This window comes from Macrobrachium nipponense, chromosome 7, assembly GCF_015104395.2.
Source record: "Macrobrachium nipponense isolate FS-2020 chromosome 7, ASM1510439v2, whole genome shotgun sequence".
NCBI lineage: Eukaryota > Metazoa > Arthropoda > Malacostraca > Decapoda > Palaemonidae > Macrobrachium > Macrobrachium nipponense.
Genome location: NC_061109.1, coordinates 93720116 through 93742680, shown reverse-complemented (window position 1 = coordinate 93742680; position 22565 = coordinate 93720116). Strand labels below are relative to the sequence as shown.

Genomic DNA, 22565 nt, shown 5'->3' with positions numbered 1-22565 from the left:
TCTCTGAAAACCCTTCTTGCCAGAAGAGGGTTTGGAGGAAGCAGAAGGAGGTTTGGATGAAAACCTGACTTTCTTTGGATACCTGGCCAGGGAAGATGAACCGGAGTGCTTACCTGGAGAGGGTGCACGCACACCTTTAGGGGACCTAGTGCTCTGAGCAGCCACCTGAATAATGGCTTGCCGAGACTAGACTACTGACGTGGAGGAAACAAAATTCACCCTAGATGATACATCCTCCTCCTTGAAGAGACTTTCACAGAGTGCCAGCGGAGCCCTGGACAAAACTCACTTGTGAATATCTGGGAAATGAGGTGGGAGATGGCCCAGGTAAAGGTCCCTCCTCTTCTTGCTGACAAAGGTAGTACAACCAGAAGACGTTTGCTTGATGTTTGTTTGTATGGAGTTTTTACGTTGCATGGAACCAGTGGTTATTCAGCAACGGGACCAACGGCTTTACGCGACTTCCGAACCACGTCGAGAGTGAACTTCTATCACCAGAAATACACATCTCTTACTCCTCAATGAAATGGTCGAGAATCGAACCCGCGACCACCGAGGTGAGAAGCAAATACCAAGCCACTGAGGCGTTACGTTCGCTTGATGAGCTAAGGCCATCGACACTGACGTGATGAGGTTATCGAACAAAACCGGATCCGAAGGAATGTACTTGTCCCATTTTAAGAAACCCATGTGGCCCAAGAGCATCCACATAGTATGCGACAGAGCTTCGGATTGATACCTAAAGATGTCTTCAAGTAGGGCCGCCTCTCACCGAAATACCAGCAAGTCTGTTACCTGCAGGGACATTTGGAGGGAACACCTCACTGATTCATTAAGAGGTGCTCTGAAACCCGAAGAAGGGTTACCCGCTATACCATACAGTGGCTTACGACTGGGAAAAAAAGAGCCAAGTCCCGTCTACCCACCCCCACTACTGCAGCTAACCGAGAGTCCGCCTCCCTCAGGGCTTGTTCTGCACACCCAAACCAAGGCAACTTGCATGATGGATGCAAAACCAGTGGTTTGGTAGAAAAGTTCTTCAAACATAGCTTGGATAGGTTTAAAGGGTTCCTCATCAACTTTCGAGGCGGGAAACAGAAGGTGAATGAGGTTTACTATTCTTCGATGCTCGCCGTCTCCCACCATCGGACAGCCTGATACCAGAGGAGGAGGACCTACTTACTCAACAGGAAAATCTCTCTGCATCTTCCGAATACACCTGAGCGGAAGGAGAAGCAGAGGCAAGACAGACTCCCGGAATACCACCCTGACGAGACTGAGAACCTAACCTTCCCTGACCTACACTTAAAAACAGAACATCGGGAGACATCAAACCTGGATTTGAGCCAACCACAAAGGGTTGCGCAAAATCAACATCCCTACCAATAGATGCCGAAGCTACCGACCGACTCTAGGCTTCTTGCGGAAGCAAAACACCACTGGAGCTGCGCAGACCTAGCACTTCACAACCTTGATTCAACAACTTGGATTGAACTGAACTAATATCCAAGGGAGATCTTCCCCGAACATGATTACAGGACGCATCCCTTGTGCGAAGGAAAACAGAGGAAGATATGCTGGGAACTACTCTCGGTCCAGTGATCACAGAAGTGGGACAGGTAACCAAGGCACCTGCCGCAGTAACACTGAAACTGGCGGAAGACGAAGGGATACCCAAAGAAGTAACCTGCGAGGGCAGGGAAGACATCAATACCTCACCCAAATGGGAAAAACCTGTGGAATGCGACAGCCGCGTTAGAAGCAAAATTACTCTCAAAAGGGAAAACCAAAGGAGAAGGCATGAGACTCCCCTGATGCAGGGCTGCTGAATGTTCTGAGAATGAAACAGCACCCCCCAAAACCAGAGGAAGAGAAACTGACAAACCTGGGGATATAGAAAGATTAGAAGCCATCCTTTTAAGGGAAAGAAAATAAATTGAATCCTTACCACCTTGAAAATCTAGACACATATCATTACAGAATTCAGGGAAATTCTTAAGAACATAGTCCTGAATATTACTGAAACCCCCCAAAAAACTACCTAACTAAAGACCTATAACCCTATGAAAGGCCTAAAAATCACCATTATAGTCAGCTAAACTGAACAGTGCAACGCTCGAGGAACCCTCAAAGGGCAAAAGTTCTGAATTACTTCCAGATGGAAAGGGAGCCTTTGAAGAGGAGGGGCCATTCAGAGTATCTACCACTGACAGAACCGAGTCGAAGCTGCCTAAAGGAGGAAGGCTAGATTTTACCTTCAGCGCAGTATTGGATGGAAACAGACAGATCTCTAGATCCAATGGGGCTCCTAACTTAGCAGGACTAAGTGAAGGGTCTGAAGGCAACTGCCCTTGGAACCATGCCTTGCCTAACTGATCCCTGACACCCTTAGTTGTCTGAGTCATTCCTATTTCTGATTTCATATTCAGACTTACATTTTCAGGGGAATAAGGGATTCTGCTGCGGGCACTGCCTGCTCCTCACCAGGGGGGGGAGGGGGGGGTGTTAGTTCCTACCCTTTTGGTTTTTGGATCTCCATGACCCCCGCCACCCATCAGGGCTGGTTCTGGAACAGGCAGGGGAGCTGGAAGAGCAGTTAGTATATTGTTCCCTATTGCTAACTTTCATCTCGTCTTGTAACTCTGACATCAGCATTGTAAATAACTCAGATATACTTCTTATACAATACTGATTCTAAATCACTATAGCTTCCTCTATCTTGGGTTTAGTCCCTGAAGCTACCCTACCTTTACCCTTTGAAGCAAGAGCTTTACTATGCTTAATATAAGCCTGCATCTGATCCGTAGACCAGTCCCTACTCTCGTCACATCTACGACCTATATTGCATTGAATCCTCCTACATGAAATACACAAGGAATGTCGATCGTATTTGAGTGTACTCATCCTCCATTTACAGGCGGTACAGGAACGATGAATGGCTGCATCTTCGCTGGGATGGTCTGAAGGAGTCTTAGCTGGGGGAGGATCCTTTGAAGTCAAGTCCATTTTACGGTCCAAGTCCACTATCATCAATCAAGCAGAGAAAAGCAAAGGCAAAATCCAAAACAAGCTAAAGGCGTCAACAATCTTATCCATGAACGCAGTAGGGGGTCGGGCTGTGACCAAAGGTTCGCACGCTACAAGAAACATCTTGATGGGCGAGCGAATGAAAAGTGATTGACTTAAGTAGTCACTGTCAGCTGGTTGCTGGCGGCAGCATTGCCAACTGTGGATAGGTGACTCGGTAACAATATTTACCTGCAGCGTTGGTAATGCTGGCAGTTAAAATTTTACCCAAGTGTGGGTAATTTTGTGGGGTGTTGTTCATGCTGGTCAAGTGACCAGGGCTAAGTGTTCACGTGATGTATTGCAATATTTGTTTTTCCTGAGGGAACCAGCCTGAGAAGAGCCTTTGTTAGGCTCAGAAGTCTGGTTAAACTAATCTTTTATCCTATCCTTGCAACTAAATACATTTTTTATAATAAAAAATGTATTCATATTTTGTCACAAAAATAACAAAAATAGGCAGCTTTTCAGTGTTTTTAGAAGGATATTTGGTGTTCCAGCTATTAAAATAGTACAGTTATGAGTTTATAGAGGGATTCCAATAAATTGCGTATAATCGATAAATGAGGTAATGAACTCCCGCAAATACAGGAGTCTACTGTACATATGTAAATACGCTATGTATGTATGCATATTTATCTCTTGCCCTAATTGACTCCAAACATAAGAAATCCATCCAGTAGCCATATGCATATCAAGCATGAGGAATTTAGTGGCAGAGAAGCAGAGTCGTCGGGGTCAGGTACTGAGAACAGTGGTCACCACACCTGTAGATAAAGGTTTTTCCTTCTTTGTGGAAAACCAAGACCTGGCACAAGAAACTGGAGCCGTTTTGTTTAGTCGTTTCAGACCCATGGCCCGCGGCAGAAGTCACACTCCAGTATCTCTGTGAAATGTACGCCCTTCCTCCCTTTTGTCTGATTCATAAGATAATCAACAGGGTGATGATCACTAGGAACCTAAGAATGACCCCCGTGGCTCACTCATGGCCACACACCGAGTGGTACCCCGACCTACTAACACTGCTGACCGAGGCACCAAGAAAAATTCCCTCATCACAATCTCCTTTGCCAACTGCACATCAAGAGGTTCTGCCAGTCTGTAGGGTCCCTACCTCTTCACAGCTGGAGACCATCCAGTATCTCCTGCAAGCACAAGGCTTTTCTTGCAGAGCAGCAGCAGCAGATGTCTGGCTATTTCAGGAAGTCCTCCATACCAGTGTGGCTGGGGAAATGGGTCGTCTACTGTGATTGGTGTGGTCAACAGGTTTCTCTCCAGTCGGAACTTATTAGCCATTAAATGATCCATGTAAGATATCATCTTACCACCAGATTGCAACAAACCTAATGAAGGCGGTATCTCCAGTGTTGACCATGGAAGTGGAGGAGATCTTAATCACTGCTGTTGCCCATAAATCAAGGTCGGAAAGCCTAGTTAATTTAGTTTACTGCAACTACTTATATTTAACTGATTTTAGAGTAATTACTTTACAGTTAAGTTTTTGGTAGTTACTCTGCAGATCATCACTCAAAGAAATTGGGCAAGGGGTCTGGGAGCAACAAGTCTAAGGGGAATCAAAATAGCACAATATCAAGGCATTTTCAACATAGCAGGAAGTATCTACTTTAACAAAGAAACAAATTTATATTACAAATTTTATTTCAACAAGTCTGCCATTAACATACATGAAATAAAAATAGGAAAGAAAATCTGGAAAACTGTAGCTTGGCCACACTCCAAGTATTTGAGGCAAATGCAGAGGCAATAACATTCACAAAGGTTCACTTTCAAATTTTACTTATTTTGTTCTCAAACTAGAGAGCATTAAGTGGCAATTACAACTAATTGCTTTCATACACCAGTTTCATAAATTTTACCTGTGCAAAGATCCTTTAAATGTTGTAAAACATATCTATATAAATATTGAATTCTTTATTTTACTCGGTTTCAACACTGCCATCTGCACCAAAGGAACTTAAAAATATTGAACACAATATGGACTCATTTGAGATCTGACCATCTCCCCATTCAATTCTACTCACTGTAAACATACCAAAGAAACTCACCAAAAATCTGGTTTTGATATTAAATAGAAACCTGACAATAAAGCATTCAAGAGTACTTTTGCATTCCTCACAGAAAAGAACAAGCATTAACTATCAAATGCATTGCTGATGGCATTCTCAAACTTGAGTAAATTTGTAATTTTCTTGTTTCTAGTCTTAGAAAATTGCAATACAAATGTTTCCAGTTTAACTGCCATGCAGAAATGTTTACTTAAGCAATGAACCACAGGTAAACACATCACCCCAATGAAAGGGAAACAAATGTAATGTGTGTTCAGAACAAAGTTTATCCAAGATTAAGTTTGTAAAGGACTTTTTTTTCTTATTAAATGTTACAACTGCTTGGAAAAGAAAGGATTAACAGGTATAAAATGTGCAGGTCCAAGATAAAAAGAAAAAATACCTATGAGAGTGATTTAAAACTTCATAAAAATCTATGAACTAGTAATGAGCACTAATACAGGACATTAAAAAATGTCTGTCAAAAATGCATTGACTGATATTTAATACGTCATTAAATGTTTTCCCATATTCAGTTCACCACATAATAGATCAAATTACCTTCAAGCCATGGTAATTTGAATTGAAAATATGATTTTAATATATACATATGATACATTGTACAATGGAAGTGTTTCACTTCCCAATATACAATATATTATTCCAAAAATATTAATATATATGTCACACTTCCAGTTCAATCCCAATGCCTCATGATTTCCTAATCTGAAATACTGCCAAATGTATAGTGATTTATTTCATAATTTATAGGTATCCGACCAAGACAAGTCAATTTAAAAATATGATTATAATAATTTGAGGGAAAAGGTGCTAAAATAAAAGCAAGGACTTGAACATACACATGGCAAGAAGAGTAAATTTAACAATGAATTAGAATATTGTTAGCATTTGTCATTCAAGTAATTCAAAACCAAGTTGATTTATCTTAGACAGAAGGAAGAGATGGCACAAGATGATTTTTCAAGTTGCTTAATAACAGGAATCATTAATGAATATCAGTACAAATACTATACAAAAATTAAATTACTAACTTGAGTGTTCTGATGTCTAACTACCACAACAAGTAACTTAACTTCCAAATTCCGCAAAGAAAAATTGCTCTATCAAGAGTCCAACAAATGAACTGAAATTTGAACAAATCACCTAGATTTGTTTGTAACATTCAGTGTCCTGGAAAATAACTTACAAATGTATGTTAATAGGAACAAATTGCTACCCTGGGTAGGGATGCAACATAACAAAACTTAATTCTTATAAACCCAAAATAATTTGGGAAGTAAAATTAACATAATTTTAGATTTTCTATTTGGTGGGGTGCAACCACCCAAATAAAGAATAATAAAACAATAAACAAAGATGAAACCACTACCCCTTCCAGATACAAATATTTTTGTAGTGTTGTTGGTCCATTTTCATTCCACTGTTTCGATTTGTTGGTTACTGTTTTGTAATCCATATAAAATGTTTTAATGAATTCCTTTGATGAAAGATACACATAATGAGGTGTCATTTACCCTAACAGTACTTAACATTAATTATACCAGAATCTTAACCCAATCATATAAAGGCACATTGTTGGCCATAAAACATATTAAAATATTTTGCACCAATATTTATGCACATAACATTAATCCTCTCTATAAAAACAAATACAATAATATTTTATAAAAATACATTACCACCACAGAAAAATTGACTCCTTACAAAAATCCTTATCACTGTACCACACAGCAATTTGTATCTTGTTGGATGATATGTTGTACAACAAGATTCATAGAGTACATCAATAACAGTCATAAGTTAACCATCTGTAAAAATATTGTTAAATATTAAAAGAACTACTCATTCTCTACAATAAGAACTAGAATTCCACTGGTTCTTCAATGAACTAGAAGGCAAGTCATTAACTTGTTCAAATTAGCAAACTTTGCAGAAGTTTTCCATGGGAAGTAACACTGGCAGGATGAGGATTTTAAAAGCAGTTTGCACATCCACCAAGGCTGATGAAAAATAAAACAGCTAGATTTTATAAAATGTGCACTAGAAATTTAAGATGTATATATATATATATATATATATATAAACAGGCAGTCATCGGTTATCAGCGGGGTGTCGATAAGCAAAACAACCATTCATCGTGGCACCGATAACCAAAACTTGGCCTGTTATGTTGCCATAAATCGGTGACTTTATGGTGTTAGACAAGCACCATAAAACCGGATCGTCATTACCCAAGTCCACCGATAACCAAGTACTGCCTGTGTGTGTGTATATATATATATATTAATTAAATTTAAAATCCTAAAGTGTGAAATTTCCCTTATAGTACTAACATTCAAAATTTAAATTCAAAATAAGTACGGTACAAAAATTTTAACACTTTGTTAACCAGTTCTTAACCACTTTTTTGACAATGCTCTTGAAGAATATAAAAACGTAATATTAATTACTGTCCTTTCTTGGTGGCCATACTGTTCTTCCAAGCAATTATCAATTTCCACGCAAATATTAATGTGAAGATATGAACTTGCATTGCCAACAAAATGAAGCTATACCATAGCACTGCCAATGGATATCCCTGGAAAAATAATATAATTTCATTAGAAGATATATACATTGTTCATAAGTGGAATAAACCTTCAGTTTTAACAATTGGATAATCTTCTAGCGCCAGCTGGATGGTTAAAAACAATCAATGATTGTAATTGCAGGGAATCTGTGGTATCTGGCAATAATACATATACAAGGTAAAGACTGGTCATGGACCATGTCTGCACCCCGTAATGCACCTAAGTCTTTCTTCAACACCCTTGGAGTGTGGATGCTTGCATTTGCTCTCCTCCTGCCCAAGCCGGTTTCTTTGTTTTGCCCATTTTGTAAGCTTTTGAGTGTGTGCCTTCTATGCATTATCATGGATTCAGCCAAGACAGCTAGGACCTGTCAACAACACTTGTGTCTAGAGGTCCAAGGATTTCCATGTTTCAAGTTTTTAGCTTCTCTGACTGAACCCCATTTGACTTGCAGTAGGTGTCGTTCGAATTTTTGTAATAAAACTAATCTTGCCCCGAATGTCGTTCCTGGCCTGTGTCGCAGTGGAAATTTCTACAATGAGAGGGAGCACCATAAGATGGCTACTTGCCCTTCTTGGGAAGGTTTTTCACCTTCCCAAGTGGACATTGCTACTTCCCCTTCTTCCAGAATTTTTCCTTCTGCTTCATCTAATGTTGACATGCTGCCTCCTTCCTTTTCTTCTATTGATTTGTCTTTGGAAGTATCAGCAGATGCACAGGGTGAATTTGTGTATAATGTTGCCCCCTCTCCCAGGAGAGAGGAGACAATGCCATCTTCTTCTTTTGTTTCAGATTCGAATTCGCACAACATACGTAGTGACTGTTGGGCTTCCCTAGGCTTGCAGGGTACCCTCTCCTTGGAAGGCCTATTGTCCCATTTCATGGCTGTTCACCTTCCCCCTCCAGCTCTTCCAGCAGTTTCCCCTCCTCCTGGGCTCCACTACTTTGACGCATGTGTACTGCCATCTAATGGGATGCCATCAAAAACTTGACAAATCCTAGGTCTGCTGTCAGCAAGGCCATCAACTCTGAATGCAAGTGTGGATGCCGTGACATCACTCCCAGCATCCTTCCCGCCAGTGACATCACTTCTCCCTGCCTGTTGCTGTGACCTCACTCCCAGTCTCATCCATGATGTCACCCCAGTTGCTTGTCAACCCACTAGAGGCATTCTTTACAGCGATGGTCTATAGGCTGGACTCTGTGTTTAGAAAAAGGTATTCCAAGAGTTTCTAACAAGAAACATTGTGGGGCAAGAGCTCCCTCCTTATCTCCATTGCTATTGCCTTCTCCTCCTCCTCCCCCTCGTTCTCGAGTCAGACCCTGGAGGATTCAAGGCTTTGTTGCTTCATCCGAGAGTGAGAGAGCTGTTTCACCATCTTCCCCCTTCACGTACATGGACATGTTACAGTTCATGAAGAACTTTCCTCTCATCAGAGTTCTCAAGCTAAGTCATTGTCTCCTCAGCCTGTTCGAGTTCATCACAAAAATAAGAAGGCTCAAATTAAGAGGTCGACGTTGCTTCCTTTTCAGGTTGCTGATCCAGGTCCTTCCAGTTCTCCTCCTCCAAAGACTGCAGCTTCTTCACCTGTTCATCTCCTCCACATGTTCATCTTCCCAATAGATATGCTAGTGTCAGATGTGAGGCTGTTGTGAGTCATGGACGTGAGACTGTTGTCGGCTGTGGACATGTCTCGTCACAGTAGGTCATCTTCTCCTCTGTGTGATGGATAGGACAGCCTTTTTCCTATTTCCAAGAGCCCTAGGCTTTCTTGTTATCGTTTTCTGAGGAGTTCCTACTTACGTCATTCACCTTCCACAACCAGGGATCGTGGTTCTTTGAGGCGTAAAGTGCGATCTCCTTCTCAAAACCGAGTACAGGCAGCCCCCAGCTTACGACGGGTTCGGCTTGCGATGTTTCAAGGTTGACACTTTTCAATTATATTTGTCCGGAATTATTTCCAGGATTACAGCACTTATGACGCCAATCTGGCGTAAGAAATATGACTCCAAAAATGCAAAATGATCAATATTTGAAGTTTTTTTTTTTATGAAAAAAGCAATAAAAATGCAGTTTACATAGTTTTTTAATACACCCAAAGCATTAAAAGTAATGTTTTCTTAAGATTTTTTACAATTTTCTGGCTTACGACGCGTCTCAAGAACGGAACCCCTATCGTAAGCTGGGGACTGCCTGTACATCCTTCGTTACATGACCACATTGCATGGCCATGTACATGATCCATCGCATGGCTGTGTACATGCTCCATCGCCCGTGTACGTGCTCCATCACACAGCCGTGTTTTTGGGCCCTCACGTACAAGGTCTTCTATTGGCCGCAGTCATAATTCTTCTGGTGGACAGGTGTCAACCGGACTCCAAGGGAAGGTTCTCCAGTGGCTGCCAGGAGGGATTTTTCTCAGCCGTCCTTATCACACAGTCATTCTCCTCTACCGGATCTGGAGGAGGGGGAGAATCAAGAGTTTCTGTCTTCTTTCTCAAAGGTTATTAACCTCATTTGTGAGTTCAATAATCTTGCGGGGAAACAGGCTCCATCTTCTATGATTCCTAAGGGCATAGAGGCCTTGCTCAGCTCGAGATGGATGCTAAAGCTGTCGGGGTTGGTGCCTGGACAGCTCCACTCGTTGACAGAGGGAATGTGGTTTTGCTTGTATGGTGTTTTTAAGTTTCATGGAACCAGTGGTTATTCAGCAACAAGCCCAACAGCTTTATGCAACTTCTGAACCAAGTCGAGAGTGAACTTCTATCACCAGAAATACACATCTCTCACACCTCAATGGAATGCCAAAGAATCGAACTCGCGGCCACCGAGGTGGCAGGCCAAGACCATACCAATCACACTACTGAGGTGCTAGAGGGAATGTGGTGGCCGACAAACTAAGTCAATGGAGTCAAGTCCTCGGTACCGAGTGGTCCCTGCATCAGGACGTAGCAGACAGGCTGTTTCACCTTTGAGGAAGACCCATGTTAAGACCTCTTCACTACCCACTTAAACAGGAAGCTGGGGGTCTACTTCTCGGTAGTCCTGGATCCTTTCGCCTTGGCAGAGGACACCCTTTTGCACCCTTGGGACAATCTACATGTGTACGTACTCCCAGCGCTCTGCCTGACCCATCAGGTCCTGAACAGAGTAACGAGTTCCCGGAATCTCATGATGGCCTTATTGGCTGCTCTCTGGCCCCAGGCAGAGTGGTTCCCAGACCCTCTGTCTCTTCTGTCAGCAGTTCCAAGAGATATTTCCCCTTGGGACAACCTTCTCTGCCAACCTCATGTGAAGAGATTCCAACAGTCGGTAGGGTACCTATCTCTTCACGACTGGAGACTGTCAAGTATCTCCTCCAAGTGAGAGGCTTTTCTCACAATGCAGCAGGTCAGATGTCCAGCTACCACAGGAGGTCTTCATAAGCAGTTTACTGGGGAAAGTGGGCCGTCTTCTGTGATTGGTATCATCGATGGGGTTTCTCTCCAATCAGAACTTCTGTTCATCAAACAGCAAATTTTCTTAACTTTCTCAGGGATGAGAAAGTCTTTCAGTCTTGGCTGCCAGAGGTTACAAGGCTGCCTTGGGGTTGGTCCTGCACCTAAAGGGCGTGCACATCTCTTCTTCCTGGGAGATCTCGATGTTGTTCAGAATTTTCGAGTAATCCTGTTCACCACAAGAGTTCAAGCCTCTGACTTTGGTCCTGAGCACTCACTCGAGCTCCATTTGAGCCGCTGTGTTGATCGTCAGACAGGAATCTGACTGAAGAGTTTTCCTGTTGGCCTTGGCTTCCTTGGAAAGTTGGAGAGCTTCATTGCCTGAGTTACGACATTGCGGGTCTGTGGCCTTCAAATTTGTCCTGGAATTCATGGCTTAGAATCAAAATCCCTCGGTACACAATGACAAATTTACCTCATTTTCAATTCCCTCCCTGAATGAGTTCATGGAGTGCAATCCGCATGAGTTATTGCTTTGTCCCGTCAGAGCTCTGCGTTCCTATCTAAAAAGGACTCGTCACCTAAGGCCTAGATGTCATCAACTTTTTGTTAGCACGGGCCAGTAAAGAGGGGAAGTGCCCAAGAATACCATTTCATTCTGGCTGCATGAGGTGATTAATCAGGCATATTCCTCACCTGCTGGTTCTGTCACTGAGTCTGTGCAGGCTAGAGCATGTGACATCAGAGGAATGGGTTCCTCTCTGGCATTTAAAAACTTGTCTGTTCATAGGATTTTGAATGCTGGTTCCAGGCTTCAGCAAACCACTTTCACTTCCTTTACCTGAAGACATGTCCACAGGTCCTTGGACACTTTTTTTCCTTGGGTCCTGGGGTGGCTGCCCAACAAGTTGTGTTGCTCTTCCAGTGTCCCTGGCAAGACAGAATGAGTGAGTTGGTTGGTTTCCTTTCTCTCTTTTCCGTTCTCCCTACAGGCAGGTTGAAGAATAGACACATCATATATTGGAACTGGTCTGACAAAGGTGAGTGTGGCCATCATATTGGTTGTAGTTGTATTTGGTTTGTTCCTAGATGAATAGACATATCTGCTTCTCAGTAGCACTTACTCCTCTCTCTCTAGCAAAAGGATAGCAAAGAGTTTATATCAAGCTACTTTAAAGAGAGCACCTCTTCTGATTATTAGCAAGTTAGTCCACAAAAAAAGTTGAATATATCTTAGTTTAACCAGACAACTGAGCTGATTAATAGTTCTCCTAGGGCTGGCACAAAGGATTAGTTAATTTTATGTGGCTAGGAACCAATTGGTTACCTAGCAAGGGGACCTACAGCTTACTGTGGGATCTGAACCACATTACATTGAGAAATTAGTTTCTAATCACCAGGAACAAATTTCTCCAATTCCATGATGGCAGAGCGGGGAATCAAACTTGAGACTACAAAATCTCAGTAGGCAAGCATGTAAACCACTTGTTCAACAAGGAACTCAGTTAGCCCACATATTTGCATCTCAATGTCCTAAGTACGATATGGCCTTATCACCAGTTTGTAGTAACCTGATGAAAGACGGATTACTGAATGTTACTCTTGCAGAATCAGACAAAAAAATCCTAGCTACTGCTGACGACCACAAATCTAGCCATGAGGGTGTCTGGTAATTTCATTGCAGTAATTACTTTGTGTAATTTCATTATAGTAATTTAAGTGTATGGTAATTACATCTCATACATTTTCACCACATTGTAATTACATTGCAATATAACACATTGTCAGTAATTTAATCGTAAGGTTTTCATCGTAAGGTTTCTTTCACTACACAGTGCCAAAAGTAAATAAAACGTCCAAGTAATACTGTTACAGTTTTTGATGAGATCAAAGTATCTAACTAACTATTAGCAAATGGCCTGCTTGTTGTCTTTTCCTATTTAAGAAAATGTTCATAAAAATTTTCAGTTTTCGTAGTCAACTTGTTTTCCGAGTGGTATATAAACATTTTCAGTTTTTGTATCAAATTCCAGATGCCACAGACCCCTTGCATGTACAATTTTTTACCATTCTTACAAGTTTTCCCGCTAGCATCAGAAGATTTATCCTAATGTTAAGACGAAAGGTTTGTCCCACGTATGAGCAAAACCAGACCTCAAGAAAACAGGAAGCACCTTTTTTGAGAGTGAAAGACTGAGTTATGAGGATACAGAAGGAAATAACCAACTAGATATTGTATTATAAGTGCTTTATAGTGAAAGAAACACTTTATATGAACCAAGAAATTTGAGATTTAACGACTCATAGTATTCGCTGACAAATTATAAAATTTATTCATTTCTAAAGTATACTTGTTATTAATCTACTCCCAAGATTTCAAAGACTAATAGTACTTAAGTTACATTTTTAGTTTAAAACTAATTTTTACTGATATACAAAAGGTAGGAGACTTACTGTTAGCATGTAACACAAGTAACAAGTACATACACAAATACAAGGTTTGCAATGCAAACTGCAGTCAACTCTTGTAAAGGAAACATTACTCCTCTATTTTTCGAGGTATGTAACTTCGAAATAAGTATAACTTAATGATAAAAATATAAATATGACATTTATAAAACATTTTACTTACCTGCCAAAGGGGTAAATCTTGTGGTTCATCTTCGGTACAATATTCGTAAAAATCAGAAAAATAAATCATGGAAGCCAGAAGGACCGGCACCGTTGAGAAAAGATTGATGAGCATGAAGTAAACCTGCAATAATGATTTATACTTATGCATCAGAATTGATTTTCAAAATGTACCCAATCATATTAAAATTATAATTGACACTTATTTATCACACAGTAGTACATACATCTGTTCAGGATTTTGGATCGTTACTTTTGTTGCCATTATATCCAAGTTGGTAATGTACAGGTGGACAAGAAACTTGACATCCACATACATGATTAACTACATTCTAAAAGTTTTGTTCTGAACAGATTCATTAATTTGAAGACAAATGCACAGCATTTTAACAGATCCTATGCTCTAAGTCTAGAGGTTAATATAAATTTTTACATCGTTCAATTTTCTAGGGTGTTATAATGGCTGGGGCATCACTGTGAAAGCACTCTGTCTTAGACTGGTAGGTAGTTAGTACCTTTATCATCATTAATTGATTACTCTTCTTCAGATAATTTGAATTGTTTTGATATTTGGGTTTGTAATTTGGAATTTTACTTTTTTGGTGTCTAACCATTTGCAATTACCTATGTTTGTTGGTGATTACCATTATGTAGTTTAACCAAACCACTGAGCTATCTTATTTAGCTATCACGGGGCAGGTCAACTGCATACTCTTCATCCTCTAGACCTTTTCCTTGTTAACCTGAATATATGTCTGCTCGTAAATTTTTATTTCTGTAATATTCCTCCCATTTACGAGCACTGTATAACAAGGCAAATTAATTATATAAGTGCTAATTCTGGACGCGGTTTGTACATGGAACCAGATTACATTTTTTTAATAAAACTGCTTACCTTTGTATGCGAGATCTGTGAGACCCCTTCAAAAATATTAGCTTTGGGCCTTAACAATACACTTGCCTGTTCTTCTATAAAACCACAGTTATTATTACAAGTTATGTTTTTTCTGATATTTTTTTTATTATTCTATTTTGTCAAATGATAATTACACCTCAGTCAATATCATAACATATAAGAACTAAAATCAGGAACAAATTCAGAGTTTATTTATTGTAAAACATTTATGACGCATCCTCGGATGGGAAGTTAGATTATTATTAATAGGGCTTAGTTTTTCCAGACCTCTGTCTTGAGTAGGCTCTTCTCGGGCTGGTTCTCAGAGATTAATCCTGAGAAGAAGGAAAATAAGGGGAAAAATTAAATAAATAAATAAATTAATTAATTAAAAAATCTTTGCTTTCAGCAAGAATACTTTTCATTTTTGAATTCCGTAGATAAACTGATCTTTGTTGGGTCCAATTTGGGCATTCAACAAGTAAATCCTGCACTGTCATGGGTGTTTGACATTTATTACACTTTACTGGGTCAGCATGTGGTGTTGACATCAAGTGACCATGCGAGAATCTTGTGTCCTATACGGAGCCTTGTTAGGATTACCTCTTTTGATCTTTCTTTTTGTGAGGATGTCCTCCATGCACACACTTTAGCTTTTATATTTTTAAGTTTATTTGTGGTTGGCACTAAGGCCCATTCTCTTTTCCAATTTTGGTATATCAACAGTCTGACAAATGCTATCCAGTCTGACACTGGGGCATGTGTAATTGTTGGAGGGATAGTGCAGGCTAATTTGGCAGCTGAGTCTACATTTTCATTTCCTTTTATTCCCACATGCGCTGGAATCCTACATATTTCTATTGATAATCCTGATTGGAGGAGTTGATGAATCTTTATTTGTATTACTTGTATTTGGTTTACTGATTTATACAGTCTTATAGCATCTATTACACTATGCGAGTCACTGAAAATAATAGAGACACTTGCTTTTGCCTCAGATATCATATCAAGAGCCATTTGTATGGCTGTGACTTCGGCAGTAAATATTGATGATATTAAAAGTAGGCTTCTTTTGATTAATGTATTTTTCAAATATGCAGATGCTCCTACTCCAACATTATTTTTGGAGCCGTCTGTATATACCATGAATTTGTCTCCTTTTCTTCTAATGTACTCCAAAGCATGTTGGCAGTACATTTCTGTACTTGTCATTTGCTTTTTAAGCAGGTAAGACAGGGAGGTACATATCTTTATCTGTTTTAACATCCATGGTGGTGACAATTCCACAGGTGGGTAAAAAAATTGGATTATGTTATGTAAGTTCATTAGGTATTTAGCTCTCTTTGGGAAAGAGCCAGTACCATGAACCTCTGTTTCCAGATTACAATTTTGAAAGCAGTCAGCTGCAGGGGATGATCCTGCTTCCAGTGAAAGACCTCTTCGTATTGCTATCAAATTATGGTGATGTTTCAAGGGCAACACACCTGCCTCTACCAGATGAGAGCTTGTTAGGGACAATCGGAACGCTCCTGTGCACAATCGCACGCCTTCATGGTGCACTGCATCGAGAGTTTTTAATGCAGATTCTGAGGCGGATGAATATATTGGACAGCAGTAATCTATTATGGATAAGACTGTTGCCTTATATATCATTAATAAAATGTCTCGCTTTGCTCCCCAATTAATGTGTGATAACTTTTTCAATATAGCAAGGGCTTTGATGCCCTTGGCTTTAACGTATTTGATGTGCTCTTTCCAATTTAAATGTTGATCAAATATACTCCTAGGTATTTGCTTTTTGTACAAAATTGTATTTCAGTGCTACATATAAAGGTGAAGTTTGATTGTTTGGTTCTTCAGCCATCTTTTGTCTTTGTAGAAGATGACTGCTTTTGTTTTATCATTTGAAAATTTAAATCCAACTGAATTTGTCCAACTACATATATTTGAAATGGCAGTATTGAGCTCTCTCTCAGAATGTCTTAAATTGCTACTCGTATAGTAAATAACAAAGTCATGAACATATAAACTATTTTTTACACCACTTGGTAAATTCATAGTATAATGTTATTGATTGCTAAAGCAAACAATTTACAGCTATAGACACTACCTTGAGGGATTCCTTCTTCCAGTTTATAGGTTATTGAATAGGAATTTTCTACTCCTACTTGAAAAGTTTTGTTTGTTAAAAAGCTCTTAATAAATATTGGTAAGTGGCCTCTTAGTCCCTTGGAATGGAGTTTTTGCATGATGTTATGCTTCCATGTTGTGTCATATGCTTTTTTTATATAAAACAAACCCCTTTTTTGATATAATCCTCTAAATGTGCTAAGGGATCTAGGGTTGATCTGCCAGCTATTGAGCCTGATTGTGTTGGTGTTAAAATGGTTTCTTTAATTATTACATACGTTAATCGTGCATTAACCATTTTTTCTAAGATTTTGCGTAGGCAGGTTGTTAGGGCTATCAGTCTATAATTGGATGGATTACTTGTATCCTTTCCTGGTTTATTTATTGGAATTATTATGGCATTTTCCATTTATCAGGAAACACATTTTAGCCAGATACTATTATAAAATTTTAAGAAGTATGATTTAGCTATAGGAGCTAATTTTTCTATCATTTCAAATGATATTTTATCATATCCTGGTGCAGAGGGATGACATGAGTTGATGGCATTATCTAATTCATCCATGTTGAAAATATAATTATATTTTAGGTCTTCAAGAGTTTCAAAATTGAGTACTATTATTTTCTTATATATTTTGAAAATGTATATCTAGGCTAGAGTAAGCACTGATGTTTTCAAAATGCTTTCTAATTATATTTGATATTTCATAAGTATCATGGTATATTTTTCCATTTAAATATATTGCACTTCTTGGAGGTCTTGTATTTTTTTCATTGATTTTCCTTATCTTTTGCCAGATATCCCTTGTGGATGTGTTTGAAGATATGTTTGAAACATTCTTTCCATGATGCGATTTTTTCAGCTATTACTGTTTTTCTAAATTTGGCTGTATATTTGTTAAATAGTGGTTTAATGTTACTTGTTATATTTGTTATAACTATTTTGTTTATTATGTTTACATTGTAGGGCATTTTGTTGAGTGATTTAAGGTGAGTTTTGAGTCTCTTATGATTGTGATCCAATGTTTTAATTTACTCAAGGTTGTTAAGGTTGGATTCCACCATGGGACAGGGGATTTTGTGGAATGTGATTTGGTTTTTGGAATGCTTTTATCTGCAGCATTTATTATGAAATTTGAGGACTCACATGTAGTATTGTGATCTTCGTTATGTGGGAATGGTGGTATGTTTCAAGTGTACTATAGGAAATATTTATCCCAATTAGCTTTTTGGATATTATAGCTTGTAGGTGGCAATATTTTGATATTACTTAGGTAGTTCAGTATGATTGGGAAATGGTCACTTGTGTATGAATTGTCTAGGACACTCCATTCAAATTTCTCAGCTACATCATTTGAACATAATGAAATGTCAATTGAGGAAAAGATTAGGTGTGTATTTGTAAAATATGTTGGAACTTCACTTTTATTGAGACAGCACAGGTTGTGTTTCATAATAGTTTTTTCTATGTTGATTCCGGATATGTTAGTGGGGTTATTTGTATCCCAAAATGGATTATGTGCATTAAAGTCTCCTACTATAAGTAGGGGTTCCTGTACACTTTTGCTAATAAGTTCAGAAAAATCACTAAAATTTACATTGAAATTTGGTTGGTTATATAAATTACAAATAGTGATTTTGTCAGGCATATACAGTTTAATAGATGTTATTTGGTATGGTATAGATGGTATGTCGAAAGGTTCGAATTTTGGCCTAGCCTAACTCCTTTCTTTCTCTATAAAAATGAATAATCTACCCACCTGTACGCTTTCTCCAACTCCAGTACACTCCAGAAATCACCTTAAAACACCAGCACCACAAGACTTACGACCCAAAAAACAACTCCTACCAGACAGAGAGCTCTCCCCTACCAACCACACACCACCAACACGTGCTTTCTACTCCCCCGTGTTATTGTTTACATCCTGCCGACGCCGCCGCCATCTTGTCTATGACGTCACAGCCTATGACGTCACAACACAACTTAAATACATCAACAGACACCTTCTAGAATCTACCACATGTTGTCTATATATAGGACACCCACCATATTTCAACAATGCATAAAATACCCATAACAATTTATACAATATATAATCACACTTATCTATACCATAACATACAATATATAATCACACTTATCTCTTTCTCCCTCCCCTCCGACTGTTTCCTAACCTAGTATTCCCCTCTTAATTTCCTTCGTCCTCCAACTCTTTACCCTCTACATAATTTCTAATACATTCCCCTGAAACTCCTGCTTTAGTTAATACATCAGCCACTTGCTCCTTTCCTTTTATCCATCTCACCTCCTTTATTTCCCCGGATTCAATGGTTTCCCTTATTGCAGCAATATCTATTTTTAATCTCTTGCTACTTACACCAGTGCTCGATTTGATGGCGGTCATTAGTGTTTTACTATCAGTGTTAACCAAGGCTTCTAAATTTCTCCCTCCTACTACCTCTTCCCACAAATGCTTGAAATATATCAATCCTTCTACAGCTTCCCCAACACTCAGGGCTTCAGCCTCAATGGTGGATTTTGCCACTCTCCTGGATTTCCTAGACTTCCACCATATGGGACTTCTCCTTGTATCTCGTCACCTTGTAAATATGCAGTTTTGACATCCAATGTATAACAATTCCAATTTTTCACCTTTATTATGGTTAGACAGAATTTTAAAATTTCAGCATTGCATGTGGGAGCATCCTTTTCCCACTCAGCCATTTCTTCTTCAAACCCTCTAGCTACCAATCTTGCTTTACATATCCTTTCCCCCCCTTTTATCTTTTCAGTTACTATCCATCTTGTAGATATAGCTTTTTTGTCCAACATCATTTACCTCCTCATATACCTGGTTATCTCTCCAACTTAGAAGTTCTTTTTCTTTAGCTTCCATTATGCTTCTATTTTCAAATCCCAGCAACACCTCCTCTTCATCTTCAATTTTTTCTACCTGACTATAATCCCTCAAGTTAACCCACCCTTTGTCACCTGACTGTGAGTCTCGTATATTGTACGAATCAGCCCATGCTTGGCTTGATCTTTTTCCTGCAAGACCTAAAATAGTCCATTCTTCTACTTGTCCTGTATCATTGTTTATAGCCCTAACTCTATTTCCCTTTTTGAATTTTGGTATCTCTTCCATTAACTCGCTTTCTATTGACCCACTTTGCCCGTTATCTTCCACTGTTTCCTCTATCACCTCTCTTTCTATAGTCTCTTCTGTGTCTGCATTCCTTCTCTCACCCATTATCTCCTCTCCTTCCAGCCAATCTACTTTCCCTTCATTTGGGCCATCTGACCTACCTTTCACCCCATGGGATTTATCTATTCTAGCCGATATCTCTTCTGTATCTGGTGATCGTCGTTGAATCCTTGTCACATGTATCCTAGCTACTTCTCTTAAAGAATCCCCATGTTTGACTATTATTGTTTTCCCCGATACTCCCACTACCTGAGCAGGTCCTCTCCATTCATTTTCATTTTCCCTCTTATAGAATACCTCATCTCCTACCACTGCTTCTTCAAATTTATGTTCTCTGATGTTTTTGTTTAGCGCTATTCTTATTTTATTACAGGACTCATTTTTTATAAATGCTTCTCTGGCCTTGTGCATTGCATTCAGTGTGTCCCTTACCATACCCTCTTCCATCCCTTTTTCTCTGCTTGCAGGACTAGAACTTTCTTCTCCTATTAGGTTAGGCAGTGAAGGGTTTTTTCCAAATACTAATTGGTTGGGAGAGAAACCTCCATTATTCATTAAACAGTTCCTAGCACTCACTACCCATTTCAAAGCTAGGGACCAATCTACTTCCTCTTCCTCCATCATCTTCCTTACACTTCCCTTGATCATGCCTACGGTCTTTTCACATAATCCGTTGCTCCACGGAGATTCTGATGCTGTGGCTAATACTTTAATATTCCATTTTTCTGCCATCCTCCTTACTTTTTCATTTTGAAATTCTCCCCCATTATCTGACAATATTTTGGAGGGTGCTCCAAATATAGCAAACCAGCACTCAAAAAGTATCTTTATTATAGTTTCTGGTTTCTTATCTTTTATCCAACAGGCCTGACAATATCTCGTTGCCATATCCACTATTACCAAGAACTTTCTCTCTTCTATCTCTCCCACATCCATCGCTACGACTTCATTGAAACGTTTTACTCCAAGAAAAGCCTACTACCGGTTTGGCGGGGTTTCTTTTGTATTTTTACAAACCTCACAATTTTTAATCAGTTCCGTTAGTAACTTTCTTATTTCCTCTTTTCTTTTTCGATTAACCCATTACTCCATTGTGCTTCCTCTGTTAGCTTCCATATTTTATCTCCACTTCCATGACCAAACTGTAAATGTAATTTCTTCATTGTGTTCTTAATTTCCCTCGGATTCTTTCCCTTCCAACCCTCCAGTAATAATTCTTCTACCTTCCTCCTCCTTATAGGCACTCTTAAATGACCCTGTTCGTCTTCTCTTAACTCTACTTTCATTCCCCCTAATACTTCTACTATGACACAATTTTCTTTCAAATTTAGGGTCATACCCATTTTACTCATGGTTTGCTTTACCTATCAGCCAGGGTATATCACCTTGCAGAATTTCCGTCTTCAAATAAAACTTTCTGTTTTTTTAGTATCACAGGTATTTCTATTATTCCTCTGGACTTATAAGATGTCTCACCAAAATTAAACACTTTATTAGACTCTGTCCTAGTGTCCCTCATTCTCCTCAACTCTTCCTGACTCAAATCCATGACAATACGTGCTAGTCACAATTCCCCGCAAACTGTTGATTTACACCCTGTGTCCAAAATTGCATCAACCACCTCCCATGATGCTTCCACTATTTTATTAACTTCTCCTACATAAACCTCTTCTTCTTCTGTCCCATTTTCTGTTTTTACCTTATTTTCTTCTAGTCTTGTTTCAGTTTTCTTCCTATTATGAAAATTCTGAGGACAATCCCTAGCCCAATGCCATTCTGAGCTGCATATTGCACATACTGTTACCTTCCCTTCTTTGTTTATAGGATTTCTACCACCCCTTCCTCGGTTCCATCTTCCCCGATATCTTTGGTTTTCCCTCCCTCTCCAGAACTGGCATTGCCTTCTGACGAACCCCACCATTCCCGTTCCTCTTTAGTCCCTAATCCTCAAATAGTCTTTTCATTGTTTGCGACACTGTTCCGTACTCTAGCTTTTCTTGCCACAAGCCGATAATACCATTTGTTTTTGATTTTCCGTGAGATTTGCTTGCTCTATTACATGATACCCCTTGACTTCGCCTTCAAGCGCGCCTTTCCCATTGCTCTTTCACACTCAGATGCTGCCTTCTCGTATCTAATTAAATAGTCCGCCATATTTTCACTAGATTCTCTTCTTATTAGAAGGTATCTTTTTATTCTACCGTAATTCTCCATTACCGAGTCTTTTAGATAGGCTTTATCTAGTTTCTCTAGGATTAACTTTGGACCCTCTGTACCAGTAAGTTTATCTTTATCTAATGCTTCCACTAGCTCTCGGGCTTTCCCTTTTAAGCTCATTCTCATTTCTATCGCCGGGTATTTTGTATCTTCTCCATACAACAATAGCCAATCTTCGGCTTGACCTTTCCATTCTTTGTATTCTTCTTGTATCCCGCTAAACCTAGGACATTCCCTTCTCCATCTAGTAGTCTCCCTTTGTTCACTGTCGGATCCAGGCATCTTTGATCAACCACGCTCTGCTACCAGTTTGAATTTTGGCCTA

The 22565-nt window shown here is 39.4% G+C and overlaps 1 protein-coding gene across 2 annotated transcripts in view; it reads right to left on the bottom strand.

Moving 5' to 3' along the window:
- Window positions 1-4707: 4707 nt before the first annotated feature.
- LOC135217507 (protein jagunal-like) overlaps window positions 4708-22565 on the bottom strand; it is an 88539-nt gene continuing 70681 nt past the window's right edge. For both annotated transcript variants that reach the window (XM_064253462.1, XM_064253463.1), the window contains 2 exons: window positions 13794-13916; window positions 4708-7731 (listed from right to left, as the gene is read on the bottom strand). In XM_064253462.1, coding sequence (XP_064109532.1) covers window positions 7600-7731; window positions 13794-13916 — 255 coding nt within the window. In that variant the 3' untranslated portion in view covers window positions 4708-7599. The remainder of the gene's footprint in view (window positions 7732-13793; window positions 13917-22565) is intronic.